This window comes from Neophocaena asiaeorientalis, unplaced genomic scaffold (genome assembly GCF_003031525.2).
Source record: "Neophocaena asiaeorientalis asiaeorientalis breed wild unplaced genomic scaffold, Neophocaena_asiaeorientalis_V1.1 scaffold11, whole genome shotgun sequence".
Lineage (NCBI taxonomy): Eukaryota > Metazoa > Chordata > Mammalia > Artiodactyla > Phocoenidae > Neophocaena > Neophocaena asiaeorientalis.
In genome coordinates this window covers 687355-712606 of record NW_020173124.1, presented here as the reverse complement: position 1 = coordinate 712606, position 25252 = coordinate 687355, and the positions used below count along the sequence as shown (strand labels likewise).

Sequence of the window (25252 nt, the reverse complement as noted above, 5' to 3'; positions counted from 1 at the left end):
CTGTTTCCTTTCCCATGTTAGGGAAGTTTTCGACTGTAATCTCTTCAAATATATTCTCAGGTCTTTCTCTCTCTCTTCTCCTTCTGGGACCCCTATGATGTGAATGTTGTTGCGTTTAATGTTGCCCCAGAGGTCTCTTAGACTGTCTTCATTTCTTTTCATTCTTTTTTCTTTATTCTGTTCCATGGCAGTGAATTCCACCGTTCTGTCTTCCAGGTCACTTATCCGTTCTTCTGCCTCAGTTATTCTGCTATTGATTACTTTTAGTGTAGTTTTCATTTCAGTTATTGTATTGTTCATCTCTGTTTATTTGTTCTTTAATTCTTCCAGGTGATTGTTCTTTAATTCTTCTAGGTCTTTGTTAAACATTTCTTGCATCTTCTCGATCTTTGCCTCCATTCTTTTTCCAAGGTCCTGGATCATCTTCACTATCATTATTCTTTTTCTGGAAAGTTGCCTATTTCCACTTCATTTAGTTTTTTTTCTAGGGTTTTATCTTGTTCCTTCATCTGGTACATAGTCCTCTGCCTTTTCGTTTTGTCTGTCTTTCTGTGAATGTGGTTTTCATTCCACAGGCTGCAGATTTGTAGTTCTTCTTGCTTCTACTGTCTGCCCTCTGGTGGATAAGACTATCTAAGAGGCTTGTGCAAGCTTCCTGATGGGAGGGACTGGTGCTGGTTAGAGCTGGGTGTTGCTCTGGTGGGCAGAGTTCAGTAAAACTTTAATCTGCTTGTCTGCTGATGGTGGGGCTGGGTTCCCTCCCTGCTGATTGTTTGGCCTGAGGTGACACAGCACTGGAGCCTACCTGGCTCTTTGGTGTGGCTAATGAGGGACTCTGGGAGTGCTCACGCCAAGGAGTACTTCCCAGAACTTCTGCCAGTTCCTTGTCCCCACGGTGAGCCACAGCCATCCCTGGCCTCTATAGGAGACCCTCTAACACTTGCAGGTAGGTCTGATTCAGCCTCCCATGTGGTCACTGCTCCTTCCCCTGGTTTCTGATGCGCACACTACTTTGTGCGTGCCCTCCATGAGTGGAGTCTCCTCTTCCCTAGTCCTGTCGAAATCCCCCAGTCAAATCCCACCAGCCTTCAAAGTCTGATTCTCTAGGAATTCCTCCTGTAGTTGCCAGTCCCCCAGGTTGGGAAACCTGACATGAGGCTCAGAAACTTCACTCCAGTGAGTGGACCTCTGTGGTATAAGTGTTCTCCAGTTTGTGAGTCACCCACCCAACAACCGTGGGATTTGATTTTATTGTGATTGTGTCCCTCCTACCTCGTTGTGCTTCTCCCTGTCCTTGGATGTGGGGCATCTTTTTTGGTGAGTTCCAGTGTCCTCCTGTCGATGATTGTTCAGCAGTTAGTTGTGATTCTGGTGCTTTCGCAAGAGGGAGTGCCCACACATTTTTTTCCATTTCCCTCTATTCACCTTTTCTAATTGACCTAGGCAGTAAATCTCAGAGATTTGAAATACGGTCTCTTTATTTATTATTAAATTTTTCAATATATCCAAGTATTAATAAATGGTTTTGATAGTCCCATTCAATTTCTTATCAGGATAAGCTCCATCAAGGACTACATATGGGTGTAAAAAGAGTTTGTTGGAATATAAAGTAAAACACAAAAACCATGCCTGGGCAGTGTGTTGGGATGGGAAGGTGGGAAGGGTGGTGATATTAATAACCATCTATAAACTAGATGACATGCAGCCTGTCATCAAGGTCCAATGGGATGAAGATAAGTTGATTTAAAAGAGAGGTCCCAGGTTTGACTTCATTATTAGTTCACGTCAGAGATTGTAGAGCCATCAGGCACACAGTTGTCCCTGGGGAATTCATCCCACATTACCTGGAGAAGAGCAGGACAGGTACCCCCACCAGCCCCAACACCAGTTTTAGCCAGGTAGCTCAAGAGCTGGTAGGTAGGTTTAAACAGGCATCCCTCCTAAGGATTTCTAGAAGTCAAGGACAGCCGAACCACTTTAGGGAGTTGTTAAGGGTTCCCTCAGACAGAAACAGGCCAAGCATAGGTCCACACCCTGTTGGTAAATGAAATGAAACGACTGATAGCCTGCCAATCTGATTCTCAGTAGTTTCAGGACAGGTGAAGAATACCTGGGAATCTGCAGCCAACAGGTACAGGAACCGTTAGTACATAGTGAGTCTTTGAAAAGCTAGGAACCAATCAGGAACTGACACATGACAGTTATGAGAAATGTAGGAAGCTTTGGGCACATGCAATACATAGTGATTTTTTACTTTTCAAAGTTTTTTAAAACAAATGACAAGTTAAAGTATAAACTCCATTAAAACAATAAAAAGAAGGTTTTTTCCCCCTAAGACTGTTCTCACAATTTAAATAATTCATTAAATTCGCAACACTATTATTAGCTATTTTCTCAGGAATACTTGAACATTTCTTATAAATCTGAATAAGAAAAACATAGTATAAATATAATTTATGCAACCCCGATTTTCTTTTTTTTTTTTTAACTTTAGGAGAAAAAATTTCCTTTCTGTCTCTGTGCAGTTACTAGTCTACTAACTGCAAATATTTAGTCAAAATGAATTCATTTAAATATTGGGATAAATTCCACCATCGGTTGCCACATTTCCTCCAGGGTTCTATGTTTATTTATTTATTAGATTCCCCTAAATTGTATGCTTAGTTTAAATAGCTTCAGGGAAAAAATACAATAAAATTGCATTAGTTAAAAATATAACCAGCATCAGCAATGTGAAAACATAACTGTAAAACAGCACGAGCATATACATATAAACATAGTCATCATTTTAACATTCCACTGGGACAAACCATGTTACAAAGATAGATTGTGTGCCAAGCCCTGAAGCTTAAGCATCTGGGGCTCTGGGGAACCACACAAGCCTGAAACTCAGGTTAGAATGGTCATCACAGGCTCCTTAGAGTGATTCAGCATTCCATCCAGGGCAAAATCAACAACTGTTAACAGAAGCTGATTTCCTTTGGCCAGAAGGTTAAGAGAAAATAAGATTCCACCACTTTTTTCTGTGTTTTCTGGCAGAAGGGGATAGCATTTCTAAACATCAACATACACCCAAAGCTAACAGACATTGAGGAATAGGTTTGGAGTATGTTTAATTTATTGTGAGGAGGTAGGATGAGAAGTGGCAAGGGAAGAAATATGAAAATGTGTGTGTATGTATGTGTGTGTGGTATGTGCTTAATAGTCTACTTGACTTCAGTATAAACTTTGGGTGTTCAAGCAAATGAAATAGATACATATATATAACCCCTTGTAAATTTGTGGAATCTTAGAGATTTTTCTCTTTCTACTTATTGTCTAAATGCTCCCAAACAGATAGATACAAACTACATATCTGAGCATAACCGAATCTAGCAGCAGGTCTTTCTGTGACCCCCAGTTGCCTGTAGGGTGAAATCCAAACCATTTAGCATAGTATACAAGGCCATTCAAGCTCTAGGCTTTGCTCTCCTCTCTAGTTTTCTCTTTTCCCACTCCTCCCATCACTCACAACACAGAATTTTACGATTATGAATGCTGCTGACTTTGTTCGGAATATCTTTCGTCCCATTCTACTTTCCCCCCTGCCTGACTCTTAGTCATGGCTTGGAACTCTCTTCTTATCCTCTGTCATGAGAATTTCTCCTCTGAAATCCCCAAGTCCAAGTTAGATTTCCCCTCTGCATGTTCTCACCGTGTTCATTCCTACCAAAGCACTTAGGATATTGCTTTGTAACTGCATACATCACCTAGTTCCCTATGTGCAGATTATTTTATGATCTTTTCAAAGGCAGAAACTACCTTTCATTTTTCACCTAGATGCCAGCAAAAGCCATTTATTTGTTCTCCCTATTTCCACTTTTTTGTATACAGCAGCTGAGAATTTTAATAATGTAGATTAAATTATATCATCATCATTCCTCTGTTTCAAAATCTCTAACAGAAAGATACTTGTTGAACTTATCGTAACATAGACATTGATAAAGCCCACAATATCCATCCCCTGCCAACCTCTCAGATCTCATTTCTTTCTTTCTTTTTTTTTTTTTGCGGTACGCGGGCCTCTCACTGTTGTGGCATCTCCCATTGCGGAGCACAGGCTCCGGACGCGCAGGCTCAGCGGCCATGGCTCACCGGCCCAGCCGCTCCATGGCATGTGGGATCCTCCCGGACCGGGGCACGAACCCGTGTGCCCTGAATCGGCAGGCAGACGCTCAACCACTGCGCCACCAGGGAATCCCCTCTGATCTCATTTCTAACCCACCCCCATACACTTTGTTCTCTGTCTATAAAAACAAAGTCTGTTTCCTGCTTTAGAATCCTTGCATTTGTTATTCCCTTTGCCTACTATGCTCTTTACCCTAACCTGCTTGGCTGGCTCTTTCCCTTCATTTTGGTCTCATCTCAAATATCACCTTCTTAGAGAGGCATCTCTGATCACGCTGTCAAGATGTTCTCTATACACCTTATAATAGTCATCAAAGATGTTCACAATATAGTTCTATTTTTTCCTTTTTCTGGGCACATGATAAGATGGTACTTCTTGGAAACTTTGTGGTTGGGTGTGACCAACATGATGGGGCCCCACCTCATGCAACTAGCATTGGCCAATGAATTGTGAATCAGAAGTGATGTATGTTTTTTTCCTATGTAGCACTACTCTGACCCATTTTCTTCATTGCATTTACTGCTTTCTGGATGAATCTAGTTTATGTTCTTATATAATTATTAATGGGAGAGTGGTAAACAAAGCAGGCTCTAAAATTTAATTGTGTGGACTCAAATATCATCCCTGCTGCTTATCATATGTATAACCACAAAGTTTCTGTTTCTGTGAAGTGGGATGCTCTCAATGAGCAGTTCTGTTTATTTACGTTTAATTAAAATCAAAAGGAGCAGATAGGTGATCCTTCTTTTCACTGGGTTTTAATCAAATCTTAGATAATTTGAAGTATAAGCAAAATTGAATACCATATAAACTACCATTTATATGCAAGGTATATGGAATTGGTGATAAAGAAAGGGAAGTGTGAAACTGGTCTCCACGTTCCTCTTAGAGTCTGCTGTGGGAGTCAAGGAAAGCTCAGAATCCCTTCCACAGGGGAAAAAAAGGCATGTCAGCACGAAGCATCCTGTATAGTTTGTGAGATTTTATGAATTCCTAAGGCTTACCCATGAATCTCTTGAATCTACAAACACCAGAATAAGAGACCCAATCCTAGATAAATATATACATATTTTTTTTAAGTAAAATGAGTCAAAGAAAATTACGGACATTAACAGATAAAATGTACACAGGAAGGCAATCTAGAGGAGAATTGTTTCACCATTTAGATTTGAATATTTATGATGGTATATTGTATTTCCTTCTCCAGACTATATCCTCATTTTAAAGTTGCTGTAATCTGGTTGTTTATGGTACCGCTTAATAGATAGTCCACAAAGGTTTGGACGTGTGTAGTTTAAGGAAAAAAAAGAAGGAAAGAAAAGCCTCAGGGAAATACCACATTTGTATTTAAATTTATAAGATAAATGTTTATTTAGAATAAGAAGACAAATGAGTGTATTCACTTATGAAGCACAAATAGATAAACAAAACGATACCAAGCAAAGCAAAGAAATGCAAATAGAATTTTAAAAATCTCAAACAGTAGCAGCATGCTCTCTGCCTTCATAGATTCTGCTTTGATCGGTGTGACCACAACTTATTTTCTTCTGTAAATAATATTGAGCTAAAAGACTACAAGTCTATATGTAAAGTTGCCATATTGCTGGATCAGGAGAAGCATTTCCTTCTCCCAAAGCAACAATTTATATTTTGCAAGTCTCTTTTTGAATCGGGTTTTTCTTTCCAGATTTCTAAGTTTACATAATCTTCTTGAGAATTTCCCATTAAATCACTGAGTTAATTGTTGAGGAACATAACTCAAAAGAACTAGATCTTTGAAACCAAGTCCAAAATATGTTTAGAAGAGGCAAAGCATTGCACTCACAGTAATTAGTGAAACATGGAATTCCTCCCATTACTGCCCACATTTTTGAGGCAACATTGTCCTTGGAGAAATAAAAGATGAGGAGAGGAATGAATGTATGGAATAGAATTTGGCATATACTGTTTAATTTTACTTAGGCTACTAAAATGTTTCCAAATTAGGTCATTTTAAATGTAAAATGTGTTACTTCTTCTCAAGTTTTCCTTACATATTACTATTTTGTTTAGTTATTTAATTAGTCCTCTGGTCATTTCCAGAAGTAATCTAAGTTATAACCTGGAAAGATGAAAGGTTATAAAGAGGAAGGAACCAAACAAAGGCAAAGTAAGGATGAGTAATGTAAATAAATCTGAGGGTGAGATTGGTATAAACAAGTTCATATCATGAAAAATCATCCATAAATTTGGCTCTAAATTCTTAAAAACTATTGCAAAGAGAGAAACATGATGAGTTTCAGGATTATTCACAAATATCCATTAAAATAACTCATAAAGACAAAAAACTAATTTGTAAAGACAGTAAAGTTAGTATTAATATTAAAGTAAGAGTGAAATAAAATTTTTCCTACAGTTTCTCAGAAGTAGATCAAAAACAAAAGAAAAGGGAGTTAGCAGTTGGCCCACTGCCCACATCCACCAAGGAAAAAAATCTGTTAGGGAAAAAATAAAATATGAAGGAATATCTCTGTCTCACTGTTATAACAGGGAGTCATTGATAAAATTCAGTCCAGCTCCATACAAAGCAGGCAGTAGTTGTTACCTTATGAGGATGCTAACCCAAGAATCTTACTTTTCAAGGAACTGGAAAAGCGAGATTTTTATAGGAAAGCTTTAGATTTTTAAAAGGTCAATAGTATGTTTACTAAATTAAACATACTGAGGGACAGATTCAATATGGGAGCTGCCAGCCTTCAACTCTTATTTTAAAGAATGTAGAAAAAATCAAAAGACTATACCTTCTATTCTTTACTAAATATTTGGAATCACTGGGTGAGAATAACCTGAAATACAACTTTTGTATGTTATTGGTTGAGCTCATACAACAGGTTATAAAATTCAACTGAGCCAAAGTTTGTTTAGTTTTGTTTTCATGGGAAGTTAAGTACTAGGAAAAAGAACCAAAGGCCATTCACTGCTGTATGGAAGTTGCCTTCTTCATCGTGGAATTACTTAGCTGAAAACGCCTTGGAACTCCATTTGATTTGTCTTCTTTTTTCTTCTTGGATACTGAAATCACATAGGATTTTCAAGTTACCTTTAAAAAGATCCCAAGTTTAAAGGCTTCATAGTATATTGTTTGTGAAACCAGTCTCAACATTCTTTACCACTGTAGTAGTTAAGTTGTACCACTAAATAGGGCACTCTGCATATACTCAATTAAATATGGTAGGAAGTGGCTATATCATATTTCATATATATCATCCAAATGTGCAGACACTCTACCATCTTTATTGATTGTGTCTGTGCACCCAAGTATTCTGTTAAATCATGAAGACTCTATATATCCAAAGTCAGAATGATTTGGATGATTAGGAAAGTAGAAAAAGTCTCTGTTTTTGGAAGGGACTTCAATGCCAGCCTAAACTCAGCCCCTTCTCTTTAAATTGGGTGTAATTACTACGTGTTCTTAGGAGTAGCTACTTTTGGAAATTAGGTTTTCCGTGAATTGGAACTCCTATTTTCTACCAACAGAACTTTTTTACTCTTACTTCAGTTGGGATCCTTTTTATCTCTTTTTTTACTTAGGTGTTATTTCAGCATTACTACTTTAAGAATACTTGGGCAGTAGAAGCAAGTCTATTCTGTGCATCTTTAAAATATTGTATCAACTGACATAGTATAGTTGTTGAAATTCTTTAAATAAACAAATCAGGAAATGAACTATTTATATCATAGAAAATAACAACAAAAAATGTTAGTGAAAATAATCATTTACACATATCCAATTTATTCCTCCCAATGACCCTGCAGGCTCTCTACTTTCCATGTGAACAAACAGAGGTCTCAAAAGATTAAGTAGCTGCCTTGGTGATAGAAGTGTTATTATTAGCTTTGACCTTAATTTAGTCTAATCCTAACTCATAACCACGTGATTCTGTTGACCTGAAGCAAACTGACTGACAGATATTTCTCCAGTGAAGATGAGGTTATCCAGGATCAGCAGAAAATCTCAATTTAGGGTGTGAAACACTGGTGAGCCGTGTGCAAGTTCCCCCATGGGAAGGGAAAGAGAACACTTTTATAGAAAGGAAAAGAAATTTGGGAGGGCTATAGTAAACAGAGTCCAAGGATTTTCATTGACAGAGTCCTTTCCTGGAAAGAAGAAGGAAGTGTCATTATTCTCCTGCTGGGCTTTGCTGTCATTGCAGGATATGAGAGCTTTCCCTTCTGGTCTCTCACCTCTATTTAATTGAGGATTCTTTTTATTAATTTTTTTTTTACATTTTTATCTTTTGATTAAGATCTTTTGCTGAAAGCATCACTGATCAAGAGTCAGGTATTCTAGTTTCAGTGGCTTTTTGTCCCTCAGTGTCAGGAAAGACCATTTCCAGTAGTGTCTCAGACTGGAAACCTAGTAAGGTCACATTTAAGTAACAAGGAGGGGCAGGAGAGAAAACTCTCAGGCACTTTTTATTTAAAGTCCATACGTTATCAAGATCATAGACCCTGGAGATAATCTGAATCTTTATGTCAGCATCGAAGGTCGGTGACAAACTTCCAACAGGCCTGGTATAGATAACTTGGGAAAGCTGTGTCTTCAGATGTCGACTGCCTCAACTTCCGAGAAGTATTTCCTTTCAGGTCACTGGATGATGTGCAGGTCCAGTCAGGGTTCTGCACCTTCTTTAGGTGTGTCACATGAATCAAGAGTCTATTCCTTGGAGTTTGGTGGCACAAGGGTTGGTTAACAGTACTTAATATGGTCTTTCCAGCAAGGTTGAGGGAAATTCTTCTGGTAGTGTCTTTTCCAATAGACGAAATCTCCAGGTTCCAAGGTATTTGTCTCCCAAGGGCACACTGTGAAAAGATTGCTCTATCAAAGCTTGGTTATTTTTAATAGAAGCAAGCAGGCCTTTTCAATACTACAGTATCTCTCCTTTTATAAGTTATGGATAAAAAAAGCAGGAGTCAAGTTCATTGGGCATCCTGGGACTATCTCAAAGGGTGAAAGTTTATGAATTCCCAAAAGGATGGATCTGAAATTTAAAAGGACCAATGGCCAAGGTATTTGGAGGACCTCTACAAATTTTGCCAGTTAGTAATAATAAATGCCATTAGTGTGTTCAGCTATACTTGAGGATTGAGGGTTGTAATCATAGTGAAAGTGTTGTAAAACCAGCCAAACATCACAGACTTGTCAAAGCACCTGGCCCTTAAAATGGATTCCCAGATTGCTATAAAGTTTGAGAGGAGCTCCTCCAAGTAGGGGTAACCTTTCCGAAAAGGAATTTAGCCACAGAAAAGGCAATAGCCTGTCTGTGAGGGAAGGCTTCAGTCCAGTGGGGAAAACATACAGACTGTGACTGAAACGTATTTATATCCATGAGATGGAGGAAGTTGTATGAAATCCATCTTCCAGACTTTGAATTGTCCATTAGACAGTTTAAAATATCCAGAAGCAGTATAAATAGGCTTCCCTGGACTGTACTTCAGACAAGTAGGACAAGGGAGGTAGGCATTTTTTGCAGCCTTGTTAATGTTTCCCCAACAATATTGATTCATCATTTTGTCAATAGACCAATAGTTTAGTGTATGTAGTATGATGAGGAGTGGGGATTTTAGAGTCTCTGGTAGTACTGAGTTATTTGGTCCAAACCAGAGCTTTCTCTTTTTTCCAAACAAACAATTGTTAAATTTCCAATCTTGTTTTTCCTTTTCTGAGTTAGGCTTTTCATTGTTAGGCTTCTGTAGCCAGTTTTTCTAAACTATCATTTGGGGAGATGTCCCTTTGGATAATGACAGAGGTTTGTCTGCTGTTGGTCCCTTTAAGGACAGCATTCCTTGCAGAAATATAAGCAAGGTGATTTCCCTTAGTTTCCAGAAAGTCAAGTTTAGCATGCATCAGAATCTTAATAATAGCTAAAATGGAAGGTAAAAGTATTGTGTTTAATAATTCCTGAACATAAGGACTATTTTATTTTCGTTTTTTTTTTTTGCGGTACGCGGGCCTCTCACTGTTGTGGCCTCTCCTGTTGCGGAGCACAGGCTCCAGACGCGCAGGCTCAGCGGCCATGGCTCACGGGCCCAGCCTCTCCGTGGCATGTGGGATCCTCCCGGACCGGGGCACAAACCCGTGTCCCCTGCATCGGCAGGCAGACTCTCAACCACTGTGCCACCAGGGAAGCCCCATAAGGACTATTTTTAATTTTATTTCCACTGGAAATAAGGAAGCAACATTCCACAACATTCCAAATCCATGAGCTACTCTGAAAGCATATCTCTATCAGTATAAACACTGGCAAGTTTGTCCTTGACTAAAGTACAAGCCTGTGTAAGGGTGTGTAATTCAGCCTATTGGGCCAAAGTAGTCATAAGTAAAGACACTGCCTTAACACCATCAAAAGGAGTTATAATAACATAACCACCACAATATTTGTCATTGTTACCTTTTAAACAAGAACCATCAGTGAACCATGAGAAGTCAACACTACCCAGTGGAATTTCCTGTAGATCATTACAAGGAGTCAGGAGGTTGTCTATCAACATTAAGCAGTCATGAAGGACATTGTTGATGGCAGAAGGGAGAAGAGTAGCCAGGTTAAAGTTATTATCATGTAAAAGAGTTACGTGAAGGACAGATAAGAAAGGGACTTCACGGGATATGAGGCAGCTAGCTGAGAAGTGTTGAGTATGTTGAGAATTCAGGTTGACTTCTGCATGAGGTACAAAAATGATTAAAGGACACTCCACAATTTTCTCAGTGGCTTTAACAAAAAGGGCAGTGGCTGCAGTGATTCTAAGGCAAGGAAGTGGCTGCAGTGATTCTAATACATGTGCCACAGGGTCCAGCTGCTGGCTATAATACCCTGTGCATGGATAGTGGTCACCAAGTTTTTGGGTGAGTACCCCAAAGTTATTCCCTTTTCTTGTCATCTGTGAAAGAGTAAAAGGGAATCTGATAATAAGGAAGCCCAAAGGCAGGTGGGTTCATCAAACTCTCCTTTAGGGCCTTGAGGGCTATGTCAATCAGTTCTTCCCACAAAACTGGGTCAGGTGGTTGTTATTTTTGAGAAAAACATAAGAAATTTGGCTTTAAAAGAGAAATTTGGAATCCAATTTCAGCAATAACCAACTGGTCTGAGAAAACTTCACGGTAGCCCTTAGTCTGGGGTTTTGGGAAACTTAGAACACCATGAAGTGTATCTGGATCTAGGTATAGCCCTTGTTCTGATATTGGATGACTAAAATATTGAACCTGGTTTTGGGCAAACTGCAATTTTTCTTTGGCAACCTTAAGTCCTTTTAAGGCCAAATGCTTTATTAAGTGGACGCTGCATTCCTGTGAAGAGGTTTAAGAAGGAGGGCAAAGAAGCAACTCATCCACATATTGCAGCAAAGTAAAACCCTTAGAGAACTTTATATCATTCATACCAGCCTTCAAGATTTGCAAAAAATAAGAAGGACTCTCAATATATCCATGAGGCATTACTGTCCAGGTGAATTGTTTTTTTTACTCTCAAGTAAAGGCAGAAAGGTATTGGCTGTCTTCATCAACTGGAATATGAAAGAATGCACTGCACAAATCAGTTACAGTGAAGAATTCATTTCTGGTGGGAAAGGATGTTAGTAACATATGAGAGTTAGGAACAACAATGTGTTGAAGGATAACAGTGCTGTTTACTGCTCAGAGTTCCTGAAAAAACCTCCACCTTTGGCCTTTTGCTTTTCTCACTGGTAAAATGGAGTGTTACAGGGGCTAGTACAGGAGATAATGAGGACTTGAGCCTGTATTCTTCTATTATGGGCTTTAAGGTTTTCCTTTAGGGTATTGATTAATTCTGGGAAGAGGTTTTGAGGATTTTGTTTAAATTTTGATGGGAGATGCACTGTGAATTTTGCAAACATCAGTTGGAGATTTTGCCAATAAGTGGTAGCTGATTCAATAGGGAGAAATGATCCATATTTTCAGAATCTGCTCTAGTACCATCAGAGATAGAAAAAATAAAAGATGTTAGAGGGCCACTTAATTTACCTGGCTGGTTCTTTGATGACACTGTCAATTTCTAGAATTGTTTTCCCCTTTTCGGAGAAAGAATTTCTGGCATACTTCTCTAAGAAGTTTCCAGCCTAATAAGTGGATAGGGGTAGAGGAACTAAGGAGAAAAGGATGTGTATCTCTCAAAGGGCCTAAACAAAAGGGAATACGTTTGGACATAGGAACCCCTTGAGGTTCATTAGAAATCCCCACTATTTGAATTGTTTTAGTACTCCAAGGCAGGGGCTGTTTTATGGTAGTGGGGTTGAGCACTCAAGAGTGTGGTATCAATTAGAACTGGAAGAAATTCATCCTCTTGGAGAAATGTTTCTCCAAGCTGATTAAGAGGGAGGATTGGGAAGAGCCCCTCCAGTTCCTCAGAGCCCACCACTGAGAATTGGAGGGCGTTGGAAAGGCTGGTTAGAGGGATGAAGGCTCTACAGCGCTTAAGTTTGTAACAATCTCTTTTCTAATGCCCTGGTTCTTTGCAATAATAGCAAAAACTACGAGGGTTTTGGGTTTGTTTAGGAGCCTTCATTTGTTGGAGTTGAAGTTTAACAATTTTGATGATCTTCCTTTGAGGTGATTCATATAGAGCACAAGAAATGTGGTTTGTCAGATTAACTAAATCTGAAGTGGACATAGTTTCCCATTTCACGCTGGTCCTTTTTACTAAAAGGGAAGGATCTTAGTTCAGCCCATTAATAAAGAGTTAAAAGCTACTTGAGTTAATCAACATCTGAAGGAAGACCAGAATTTTCTTTAAAGACAATCAAAAGTCAAAATCAAAACTGTAATTTCTATGAACAGATTTGCAGATGTTTGTGTGCAAGCCTGAATTTTGTTTCAGTCAACAGGCTTTGGAAAAGCCCTAGTAACTGCTCAGTAAAGTTGCCTAGCAATTTTCTGAGCCTGACACATAATAAGATAGCAGGTTGTTCTCCTGGTTGTAATGCTGGGCATCTTTCAGGATTTTCTCAATTAGCAATTTTCACTCAATGCTGGGCCTGACCTTCACTGATGAGCATATGAAGTAGCTGATGTAAGTTAGAGAAACCTGGTTGGTGAGTTTGAGTGATTATATTAAATTCCTCAGCAAAACTATGAGGGTCTTTGGTTACTTTGGGAAAATCTTTGACTATGGCTCACAGTTCAGCTTAGTTCAGGGAGTATAAGATATTAAAGATTTAGCCTCTGGACCTTCAGAAGGCTTAATTTTAAAGAAACATGTTCTGACAGGTTCAGAGGAAAAGGGAAGTTTGGCCAGAGAATGAGTATGGGGGGATTGAGGGTACAGTGGAGGCATAGACAGCATAGAAGGGAAGGAGGGAGATGGCACCAGAGGTGGAGCCTGAGACACAGACGCCAAGGAAGAAGAGCCTGAGGCTTTGAGAGCCACTTTATCTTTCTTTCATCATTTCTTTTCCTCAGTTAATCTTAAAATCTTATTTTGCAGAGAGGCAATTTTAGAGTCCTGAGAATATTGGGAAGCCTCAAAATGCCAATTGAAATAAGCATTCCACTCAATTCTGGAAATTTTTGAGCTATTGAAGCTCAATTTGGTTTTAAGGAAATTAAGTTTGGGGATTTCTGAAATTCCCCATAACAGCCATTGATATTCTAAATTGCCTTTGGTCAGGTTGGTCCATTTAGTTAGCAGTGCCCATGAGGAAGGACTGTGGCTTTTAAACATAAAATTGACCAGAGTCCCTATAACGGAGGAGGCCTTCAAAATACTTAGATAACTGTAGTCTCATTTCCTAGAGGTTTTTCCTCTAGAGTAAAGAAGAATTTTCAAACAGCTTAAACAGCTTACAGCACAACTGGTTCGATTCAGACAGCTTGTAAGACAATCCCAGCCAATTCAAAGGAAACGGCTTAAAGGAGCCAGGCCAAAGGCTTTTTCAGCCAGTTTCCAGAGAACCGTCCTTTCAAAAGAATAGGCCAAAGGCTGAAAAACCTGGCACTGTTGCAGAGAACCCCTGTTTTCAGAGGAATGGGTCAAAGATTAGCCAGCTTCAGGTGAAGCAGTTCCTGTTCCGAAGGGAATATGCAAAGCTAACCAGTTTCAGTGAAAGAGCCTGATATCAAAATCAGACCCAAGTGCCGAACAAGTACTCACATGCAGAACAAGGCCTTAACCAGAAAGACAAAAGCTTTAAGTAGATTCTGAATAAAGCCTGGAGAGCTCCAGATGGAAAGAGGGTGTGAGTTTGGATCTAAGAGAAAGACTTGCCTTTAATCTCCAGGGTCAGCAGGAAAAGCAGTGAGCGGCAATAGACTCAGCTGTGGGTACTGCACCTGTACATTCACCAGCCCCAGAGCCATCGAGAGTCTTCTCTGGTCCCCATATGGGCCACCAAAATGTTGACCTAAAACAAATTGAGAGCCAGATATTTCTCCAGCAAAGACTGGTATATTTGGGATTGGCAAAGAATTGCAATTTGGAATCTGCACCATGGTGAGCTATGTGCAAGTTCCCTCACAGCAAGGAAAAAGGAATGCTTTTATAGAGAGTAAAAAAGGAAAATGGGAGGGCTCTAGTAAACAACAAGTCCATGGATTTTCATAGTCTGAGTCCTTGACAAGAAAGAAGAGTCTTTCTTCTTCCTGTTGGGCTCTGCTACAGCTGCAGGGTGTAAGAGATCTCCCCTTCTGGTCTCCCAACTCTACTTAACTGAGGTTTCTGTTTATTGATAGTTTTACAATTCCTACCAAATCAGCTCATTGAGTAATGAGAAACTCACCTGAACTTGCTTCAATTTTATAGTGATGTAGACTAATTGCTTTTATAGATATAATGTAAATTAATTGTTGGCTGTAGCTACCTGAGATGCACAATAAACTTGTTACATTAAAACTTTGGTCTAGAAAAGTGAATACTAAAATATTTACTTTACAACAGTATTTGGAGATTCTGGTTATTATATCTCATAATATTAGATATTAATACAAATTTAATGTACTGCCAATTACAGTCATATTTTTAACTGTTATACTGTAAAAGCATCTATGTGCCCAACATTTATTTTTCCTTATTCTTGTTTATGCTTACCTACAAAATTTAACCTATATTTTTAGTCATCAGGTTTTGAGTGATAATGTTATCTGGGCACTATGTGAATTATTAATTGATAAATTGACTTTGATTGCATAGTGCCTCATAAAATTCTTTTGTGTCTGTTCTGATTCTAAACTTGAAATCTTATGTCCTGAATAATTTTTTTAATTATCTGAGGGTTTTATTTTTCAACATTTTGGACATTATTCTTCAAAGATTTTGTTAGTCAGAATGTACTTCGTATTTTCTTTTTGGTTGTTTACCTGTTACCAGTGTGAAAGAAATTATCTAAAGAGATGTCACAAGATCAACAAAAGTCTAAACATTTGGAGTAGAATGTGAAATCTCTTTTATGTGCTATAGACAAAATACCTTCAACAATCACACTGATACTAATTAAAATCACAACAGAATATCCACATACTATCTTACTGCTCTTTCTTTTTTTTTCCTAACGTTCATCACCTTTAGAAATTCTGTGGGAGGCAAGAATTATTTTCTCTAATTATTAAAGTTTCTAAAACAAATTTGAAAATGCTAGAGAGTGTTGCTGCTATTAAACAAAAAAGTAAAAATAGATTCTCTCTAGGATCATTATAATGCCTAAAGAAAGAAAAAAATTGAAAAAAAAATATTATCAAGTAAAATCATAATTTCTCTCTTGTCTTCCTCTCTCTGCCTCTCTCCCTCATTTCAATTTAAGAGATTCGTTCTCCTGCTGGTTGTAATGGGAATGAATTTCAGTGTCACCCTGATGGAAATTGCATTCCTGATCTGTGGCGCTGTGATGGGGAAAAAGACTGTGAAGATGGTAGTGATGAAAAAGGCTGCAGTGGTACCTTACGATTGTGTGATCACAAAACCAAGTTTTCCTGTCGGAGTACAGGTAAGCAGAGTTCAACTTCTACCTCAGGCCTGCTTCCTTGATGTAGGTTCCTTTGGGGCCCTCCTCAATCCATATCTCACCTTCATAAAAAGTATCCTTGTGTTTCTAGTAGGTTTGCTCACATTCTGTACATGACAGTAATAGTAGGTAACATTTATTGAGAACTATCTGTGGACTTGGCACAGTTCTAAGAATGTTCTCTACATGAACTCATTTCATCATGCTAATTCACAATGAGAAAACTGAGGCAGAGAGCAGTTTTTAACTTTCTCAAATTAAAAGGTCAAAAGAATTTTTAACTTGCTGGCTCACAGAGCCAGCATGGAAGAAATGGGATTTGAAACCAGGCAATCTGGATTCAGAGTCTGGAATTTCACAGTCCAGAAAGAGACATGTGTGCTAAACCCACTTACAGCATTCCCCTTTTCATAGATAAATCCTTACCATAAAATTTAATGAAGATGACTAGGGAAAAAAAGGCATAATTATATGCATTTATTTTCAACCAGTTTCCTAAATTTTATTGTGCTATCGCTAGACTCCATTAAGATGAAGGTGATGACTTTCAAATCATTCAAACCTTTGATTTGTTTTGAGAGTCACTGAAGCTTTTTTTTATAAGTTATTCTAATATTATGATGTTTCCGTGTTGTTTTTCTCCATACAGTAGGTGCTACCTAACATGAAAAACTAACTTATTTACTTCCTTCTCTATGCCAGATGATGAGCTGAAGTTTAGAGAATTAACTCTTGTGGTATAATTTGTGAAATGATTGGTATCATTATCCAAATAACCCATGGAAAGAATTTTTTGTAGATTTTAAGATACATTCTGGAATCATCTCTGGGAGTTCTTCTTAATGTGAAATTGCTTCCGAATTGCTCAATCAGGAGTTCTTGGTTATTCATTTTGCCCTTTATTAAGTATTTCAACCAAAACATAGAAATGAAAAGTTATCACAGCTGTGAGTAAGCAGATACTTCAGGAACCACATGGCCCATGAGCATTTAAAGATATAAAAAGGAATTGTGTTTCTTTTCTTAAACACACCTCCTGGGTATAATTAAGCCTGTAAATAAGAGATAAAGAAATAAATATAAGCTAACATGGGCATAGGTAAATAAATACTCCTGAGGCCTACTCCTGGGAGTAGGAGTAGTGAGGGAGTTGTATTTTCAAATGATTATTTTTCCAACAATATTTTTAACAGGTAACTCTTTTCAATTATTACATAAAGATTCTTAGTTTGGGAGTTATTGGTTAGAAGAATGTGACTTTGAGTTTAGAAATTATCATAATGGAACATTTCATATTAGTTGAAAATCAGTAGATGAATAACTTGTTAAATGAATGAATTATTAACTAAATAAGCAAGTTTTTATTTAACAGGCTAATTCTGATGCCAAAGAGCCAACTATTTGACTCAGGCTAACATTATTCTAAGTGCATATTTTTTCTCATGTTGCTTCTGGCATTTGTTTGATTGGAGGAATGCTGAAATATATCAGATAACAGTCTTTAACAGGTATATGACTAAGGAACTAGCAAGGCTATAGGAAAACAAAATAAAAATATTAATTTACTTGGAATATCCTGAGCTAAAACTAACTGAATATGCTATCAAGATTTAGCAAATTTAGAGGTAAAACCAGGCTGAAATTTCCTTATGAAGAAATAAATTATAAATGCCTTCATAATAAAGTAATTTCTAAAAGTTGTATATTAGTAAAAACTGGTTTGAACTGTCTATGACAGAAAACATGGAGAGAAAACATATAAATAATAAATAACAGGGTTAAGTAAAGTTAATAGAAAATTCCAAGTGATTGTGATTTATCTTGTATATGTGTATTGATATGAAATAGCTCTTATGAAATAGCTTTTTCTGTATATGACTCAACTTAAAAATAAAACCTTAATTATGATGAAGATGGATGATGTAGGGAGGAAAAAACCTTTTCCTCTACCCACACAGAGGGGACAAGACAAAGGAAAAGGACTTTGAGTTTATAGGGATGGCAAATTGTGGAAAGGTAAATATATGGGAAAACTAATGGAAGATAAAGGCTACTTAATAACATTTGTGTAGGTCCATTTTGATACTGACTTTCCATCATCTTCATGGCCTTAGAACTTCCCTGAGGAAGTGTTTTATGGCACTTCTCATTTCTCAAAAGTTTATGCTTTTAGTCAGATAGGGGAAGCTACAGAAGACTTCTTTCTGCATCTACTGAATCTCAAATGCTTCAGCTCAAAATAATCCTTATGATAAAGTGTCATATTTTGGAAGTAGTGTATTTTGATCCCACACAGTGGATATCTTAGGAGAATTGGATCCTGAGAGACATTTTTATGCATGTTTATTTGGGATTTGAGTTATCCACTTAATAATGTTAAGATGTTTGTATCAAATGGTCATCATGTAAACCAAAATTTAATATTAAAAAGCAGAACTGCAATAAAACTCATGTTGCATTGTAAAAGGGAAATGTGGTATAACATAGTGACTACAATTGATGATACTGTATTGTATAACTAAAATTTGCTAAGAGTGGAACTTAAGTGTTCTCACAATAAATGAATGAATGAATGAATATCCACAGAATGTGAAAGGTAGTAATTTAACCATTGATCTGCTTCTAATTTAATCCCTGGCTTAAATATAGTAAAGCAAAATGTATCAAACTACTTGAGGAGTAATAATTCACAATGTATGAATATTTATGAACATTGCAGATATTAAAGTGAACCACAAATATACACATTGGATTAAAAATATGTACACATCTATAATCTTTGTGATATTTTTAAGTTTAATTAAATTCTCAGCTTTACAAGCTAAAAGACCTTTAAACTATTCAAGATGTTGAATTCAGAGTTCATATTTATTTTTTAAAAAATTCTGAATGCTAGCTTGAGCATTTAAAAGTTTTCAGGGCAATCAATTTATATTTGTTGGTTACAATGGCTTTTATACATAAATTGCTATCATTAGTATAAAAACAGGCACATTACTGTTTCTTTATTCCAATAAAGGAAAGAATGAGAGCTAAATTAAGTTAAAGTACAATTCAACCATTATCATCTTAGAGTCTCTAATCTCAGACGGTCTATCTTTGACCAAGAACTATACTCTCCCACATCTGGTCTCTCACAAATTGTAGTTAGGGTGACCTTTGAGCAGCAGGGGTTTGAACTACATCCATTTATATGCAAAATTTTTAAAATAAATATATTGGAAACTTTTTTTGGAGATTGGCAAGAATTTGCAAAAACTAACAGAGGAACCACATAGCCTAGAAATATTGAAAAAATTAAGAAAAAGGTACATCATGAATGCATAAAATATATGTAGATACTTGTCTATTTTATCTATTGCTACCATAAAATCTACACAAATCTATTATAAAAAGTTAAAATTTATCAAAACTTACAAACGCTTAACATACCAGACACGGTGCCATTTGCAGTCAACAGAAGTCTAAACAAATGTAATGATACAGTATTAAATTACTGCAAAACGTTAACTGTAGTACATATTGTAATAATTTTGTAGCTACCTCCTGCTGCTATTTCGGTGAGCTCAAGTGTTGCTAGCATCTGCTTAAAATGTCATGTGACACTAATCATCTCCAGGTGAGCAGTTTATCTGTCCAGTAAACTGCATATCAAAAAAAAAAGTGATCTCTTTTGGTTCTTGCGTATTTTTCATCATGTTTAGCACAATGCCATAAACCTTGAATAACACCATGGGACCCATATGAAGTGCCACTGTTGATGCTGGAAGTGCTCCCAAGAAGCAGAGAAAAGTCATGACATTACAAGAAAAAGTTGAATTGATTAATATATACTGTAGATTGAGGTCTGGAGTGGCGGTTGCCCATCATTTCAAGATAATGAATCCAGCATAAGGACCACTGTAAGAGAAGAAAAGGAAATTTGTGAAGCCATTGCTGTAGCTATGCCAGCAGGTGTGAAAACCTTGTACTTTTTCCTGAAACACCTTTATATCTTGTATTGAAAATGCAGCTTTTATGTGACTGCACCATTGCTATAAGAAAGGTATACCTAAAGACTCTAATATGATTCGGGAAAAAGTGAAGTCATTATATGACAACTTAAAGAAAAAGGAAAGTGAAGGATCTAAAGGTGAAGAATTTAATGCCAGCAAAGGATGGTTTGATAAGTTTAGTAGGAGGCTTGCCTTTAAAAAATGTCAGTATAACAGGAGAAGCAGCTTCTGCCAACCAAGAGGTAGCAGATGAGTTACAGATGCCACTAAGAAAATCATTGAGAAGAAAGGATATCTGCCTGAACGGGTTTTTAATTCAGACAAAAGTACCCTACTCTGGAAAAAAAAATCCACAAAGGACATTTATTAGTAAGGAAGAGAAGTGAGCACCAGGATTTAAATCAGAAAGGGATAGGCTAACTTTACTCGTCTGTGCAAATGCAACAGGGCTTATGATCAGGACTGCCCTTATCTATAAAGCTGCAAACCCCTGAGCCTTGAGGGGAAAAGTAAATACCAGCTGGTCAATCTTCTGGTTGTACAAAAAGAAGGCCTCGACAATGAGAACCACTTTCCTGGACTGGTTTCATTAATGCTTTGTCCCTGAAGTCAGGAAGTACCTTGCCAGTAAGGGACTGCCTTTTAAAGTTCTTTTGATGTTGGACAATGTCCCCTGGCCACCCAGAACCCCATGAATTCAACACTGAATGTGCCAAACTGGTTTATTTACCCCCAAGCAATATGTCTCTAATTCAGCACCTAGATCAGCGAGTCATAGGACCTTTAAGGCTCATTACACAAAATGAGCCTTTTCCTTTTCTCAAAGGAAAGTATTGTCAATGCTATGGAAGAGGACCCCAACAGAGAGAACATCATGAAAGTCTGAAAGGATTACACCATTGAAGATACCATCATTATTACAGAAAAGGCTGTGAAAGCCATCAAACCTGAAACAATAAATTGCTGCTGGAGAAACTGTGTCCAGATGTTGTGCGTGACTTCACAGAATTTGCAGGAGAGCCAATCAAGGAAATTATGAAAGAGATTGTAGATATGGCAGAACAAGTTGGTCGTGGGGAGTGAAGGGTTTTAAGATATGGATCTTGAAGAAATTCAAGAACCAATAGACACCATACCAGAGGAATTAACAAAATACAACTTGATGGAGATGAATGCTTCTGAACTAGTGCCAGACGATAAGGAAGAAGACTGAGAAGAAGCAGTGCCAGGAAAAAACTAACATTAGGTAATTCGGCAGAAGGGCCACAGTTATTCAAGATGCTTTTGACTTCTTTTATGGCATGAACCCTTCTACGATACAGGCACTAAAACAAAAGCAAATGATAAAAGAAGAATTAGTACCATAAAGAAACATTTTTAGAGAACTGAAAGAGTGCAAAAGTCAGAGAGAAATTACAGTGTATTTCTGCAAAGTTACAGAGAGTGTGCCTGCCTCTCTCGCCTCCCCTTCGACCTCCTCCACCTCTGCCACCTCTGAGACAGCAACACCATCTTCTCCTTTCTTCCCCCTTCTCAGCCTACTCAACATGAAGATGACAAGAATGAAGGCTCTTATGATGGTCTGTTTCCACTTAATAAATGGTAAATAATCATCATGTCCTACTATTAATAAACTTATCTGCTGTATATGTGTGTGAGTGTCTTTGTGTAAAAATCTAATAACTGTACAGCAAGAACTGTATGATAAGTTTTTGTGTCGTCATCATTATTATCACCTAAGTATTCATGATGTAGAACATCATGTGCAAGACTTGTATTGAAGTGGATAGCCTATCCTAACAGAGATATAAAGTGAGTGATATGTAACATAAAATTAATAATGTATTAGTTTCCTAATGTTTTATAACTTTGCTTTCAAAGAATCATATTACTGTACAGTATGCCTCTTTCTCTCATCATTGGAGAAAGCCTATTATCACACGTGTTTTTTTTAATGTAATGATGTTTGTAATGCTGTAATCTGAATATGACTGTAATACTATATGCCATAAAAAATTTATAATAATTCATCCATTAGTGTGTACCTGGGCTACCATGAAGTAATCATATTGCTGCTTCTTCATTATCAGTGCATGAATTATTATACCTGTAATATGAATCTTATTCACATTATTTTTTTCATTTTTGATGTCTAATGTTAGTAACACATATAAAATCTACAGTATTTTGTATCATATAAGACAATATTGATGTAGGCACTGACAGACAGATGATTCATCTTGTGGATAGACAACATAATCTTATGGTATTGGTAAGGTAGGTACTGTAAACGTATTTCCTCTTCCTTATGATTTTCCTTAATAACATTGTCCTTTATCTAGCCTACTTTATTATAAGAATACAGTATATAATACACATATCATACAAAATATATGTTAAGGTTTCCAGTCAACAGTAGGTGATTAGTAGTTAACTTTGGGGGGAGTCAAAAGTTAAACTTGGATTTTCAACTGTGCCCCTAACCACCACGTTTTTTGAGGATCAACTGTATATTATAGTCAGGGAATCAGGGGAGGAAAGTCCTTCTCTCATGGAAAAGAAACTCAGAAATGCCATTCTTCAGAATGGAAAAATAAATGAAACCTTTGACATTATACATTGATGACAAGATTATAAGGAAAATAGGGCCCCCAGCTGTTAGTAGAAATGTAAATTTGATCCGGCCTTCCCACTTCTAGAATTCATATAAAGAACAGCAGGAGTATATACAGATGTAGAAGATCTGAAGAATTAATGTTTAGATCAAATTAATAAAAATATAACTCTATTTTTAGAAGGCCAAAAATAAACCTTCTTTTACAAGGTTAAGGAAATATTTTTTAAATGAGCATTTATTGTCACAAACAACTTCAATAAATTCCAAGAAATAGAAATAATGCAGGCAGAATTCTCTGATTATCATATAATAAACCCATAATTATGAAGCATAAACCACTCTTCCACTTAGAAATTAAATAATAAAATAAAACACTTTTTATCTTAACTCTAGAGGGACTCTAAACTTGTAGAACTTTTACAAAATAAAGATATATACTTATCAGAATATATTGAATATAAATAAAGCATTGCTCATGGGAAAAATCATAACTTTCTAAATTTATATGCAGTGTCACAAAATTCTCAATGTATTTTTAATCTTTAACAATTTCAGAAGTATAAATACTGTAAATTTACAGAGGACATCATTTGAAATTTTAGTTATTGTTAACATATATTTAGTTTTATGAATCCTGGATAATACATTTTTAAGTCTGGTTCTAGTAGTTTCCCTCTTAGAGGGGCTGAACTAAAAATATATTTAAAATGTTACATTCAAAATTTATAGAATTATATGTAACTAAAACTCAATTTATAAAATTATAAGTAATTGATATAAACTTTTAAATGATTTTTATGTTTGTAGCATTTATATTTCTAAAATTATTAAAGGTTAAAACTATTCTGAGACTTTTGAGACACCTGTATTTACACTAAGTAATTAAAAAAATAGTTTTTGGACAATGTGTACCAGACACAGTGTTCACAAACCCCTTATGCTTTACTGTATTTCTCAACTCTCTTGCATTTAGATTGGGGTCAAATGACTAGTTCTAGCTAAGCACTGTGAGCCGAAGGGACTGTATCATTTCCATGCAAGGCAGTTAAGCTATAGTGAGCATCTCCTTACTGTATGGATCTAGAGGGCACACATACAAGATGGACGAAGGTGACTTTACCTTCCCTGATTTTATGTGAACAAACAATTAACCATTACTGAGTTAGGCCCCTGGATTTTAGGGTTTGTTACTGCAGCATAGCTTATCCTGACTAATGCAACATCAAACCCAAGAAGTTAGAAGATAACAAAAGAAACCAAAGGGAAACAAAATCAAATTAATGTTTGAATTTAGAAAAAAGAAAGAAAATAGCATAATGTGAAAATTCAAGAATTAGGTTGTTGACATAATAACTAAAGTCACTAATACATTAACTGACCTAATAAAGAAGAACACAGTGAAAATGCAGTGCACAAAATGAGAATGGGAAAATAATCACAGATGCTGAAGAAATTATAAAAGTTAAAGAAACTATCTATGAAGTATCATAGAAGTGAACATAAAAATCTGTATTAATAAAATCATATAGATTTTTAAAAATATAAATTTTCAAACTTAACTCTAGAAAGGAAAAAAATAGGCAATATATTTTATAAAAATTTTAAAAATAATCAATATATAACCCCTGTCACTATTCCACCAAAAGTCCAGATGAAAATTTCTACCAGATATTTAAGGAACATTGCTACAATGCCGTTTCATCTCCTCCAGAGAATTTGAAAGGAATAAAAGCTTTTAAGCAACATAATGTTGATTTTCCAACCACAAAATTAGTACCTCCCATACACACAAAAATTACAAACTCTCTGATGACCATGACTACCATTATTCGAGATAAAACATGAGCAAACCCAGCAATATATTAAGAGAATAATTCATCATGAAAAAACATCCTCCTCTGATATATTTGTTACAATTAATGACCCTGCATTCCTAATGTGCTACCATAGTATCATAGTTTCACTGCCCTAAAAATCCTCTGTGCTCTGCCTGTCATCCTGCCTTCCCCCCAAACCCTGGCAACATCTGATCTTTTTACTGTCTCCATAGTTTTGACTTTTCCACAGTGTCATACAGCTGGAATCATATAGTATGTGCAGCCTTTTCAGATTGGCTCCTTTCACTTAGTAACATTCATTTAGGTTCCTCCATGTCTTTTCATGGCTTGTTAGCTCATTTCTTTTTGACACTGAATGATATTCCATTGTCTAGTTGTACCACAGTTTATTTATTCATTCAACCTACTGAGAGGCAACTTGGTTGCTTCCAAGTTTTGGCAATTATGAATGAAGTGGCTATAAACATCTGTGTGTAGGTTTTTGTGTGGACATAAGTTTTCCTCTCTTTTGGGTAAATACCAAGAAGTGTGATTGCTGGATCATATGGTAAGAGTATGTTTGGTTTCGTAATAAACTGCCAGACTGTCTTCCAAAGTGGCTGTCGAATTTTGCATTCCCACCAGAAATGAATGAGGAATTTTTATTGCT

At 36.7% G+C, this 25252-nt stretch overlaps 1 protein-coding gene across 1 annotated transcript in view; it reads left to right on the top strand.

Moving 5' to 3' along the window:
* The window catches only part of LRP1B (LDL receptor related protein 1B), a 1787379-nt gene that overhangs the window by 1124777 nt on the left and 637350 nt on the right, over positions 1-25252 (top strand). Inside the window, exon 21 of the mRNA XM_024744102.1 lies at positions 15953-16135. Coding sequence (XP_024599870.1) covers positions 15953-16135 — 183 coding nt within the window. The remainder of the gene's footprint in view (positions 1-15952; positions 16136-25252) is intronic.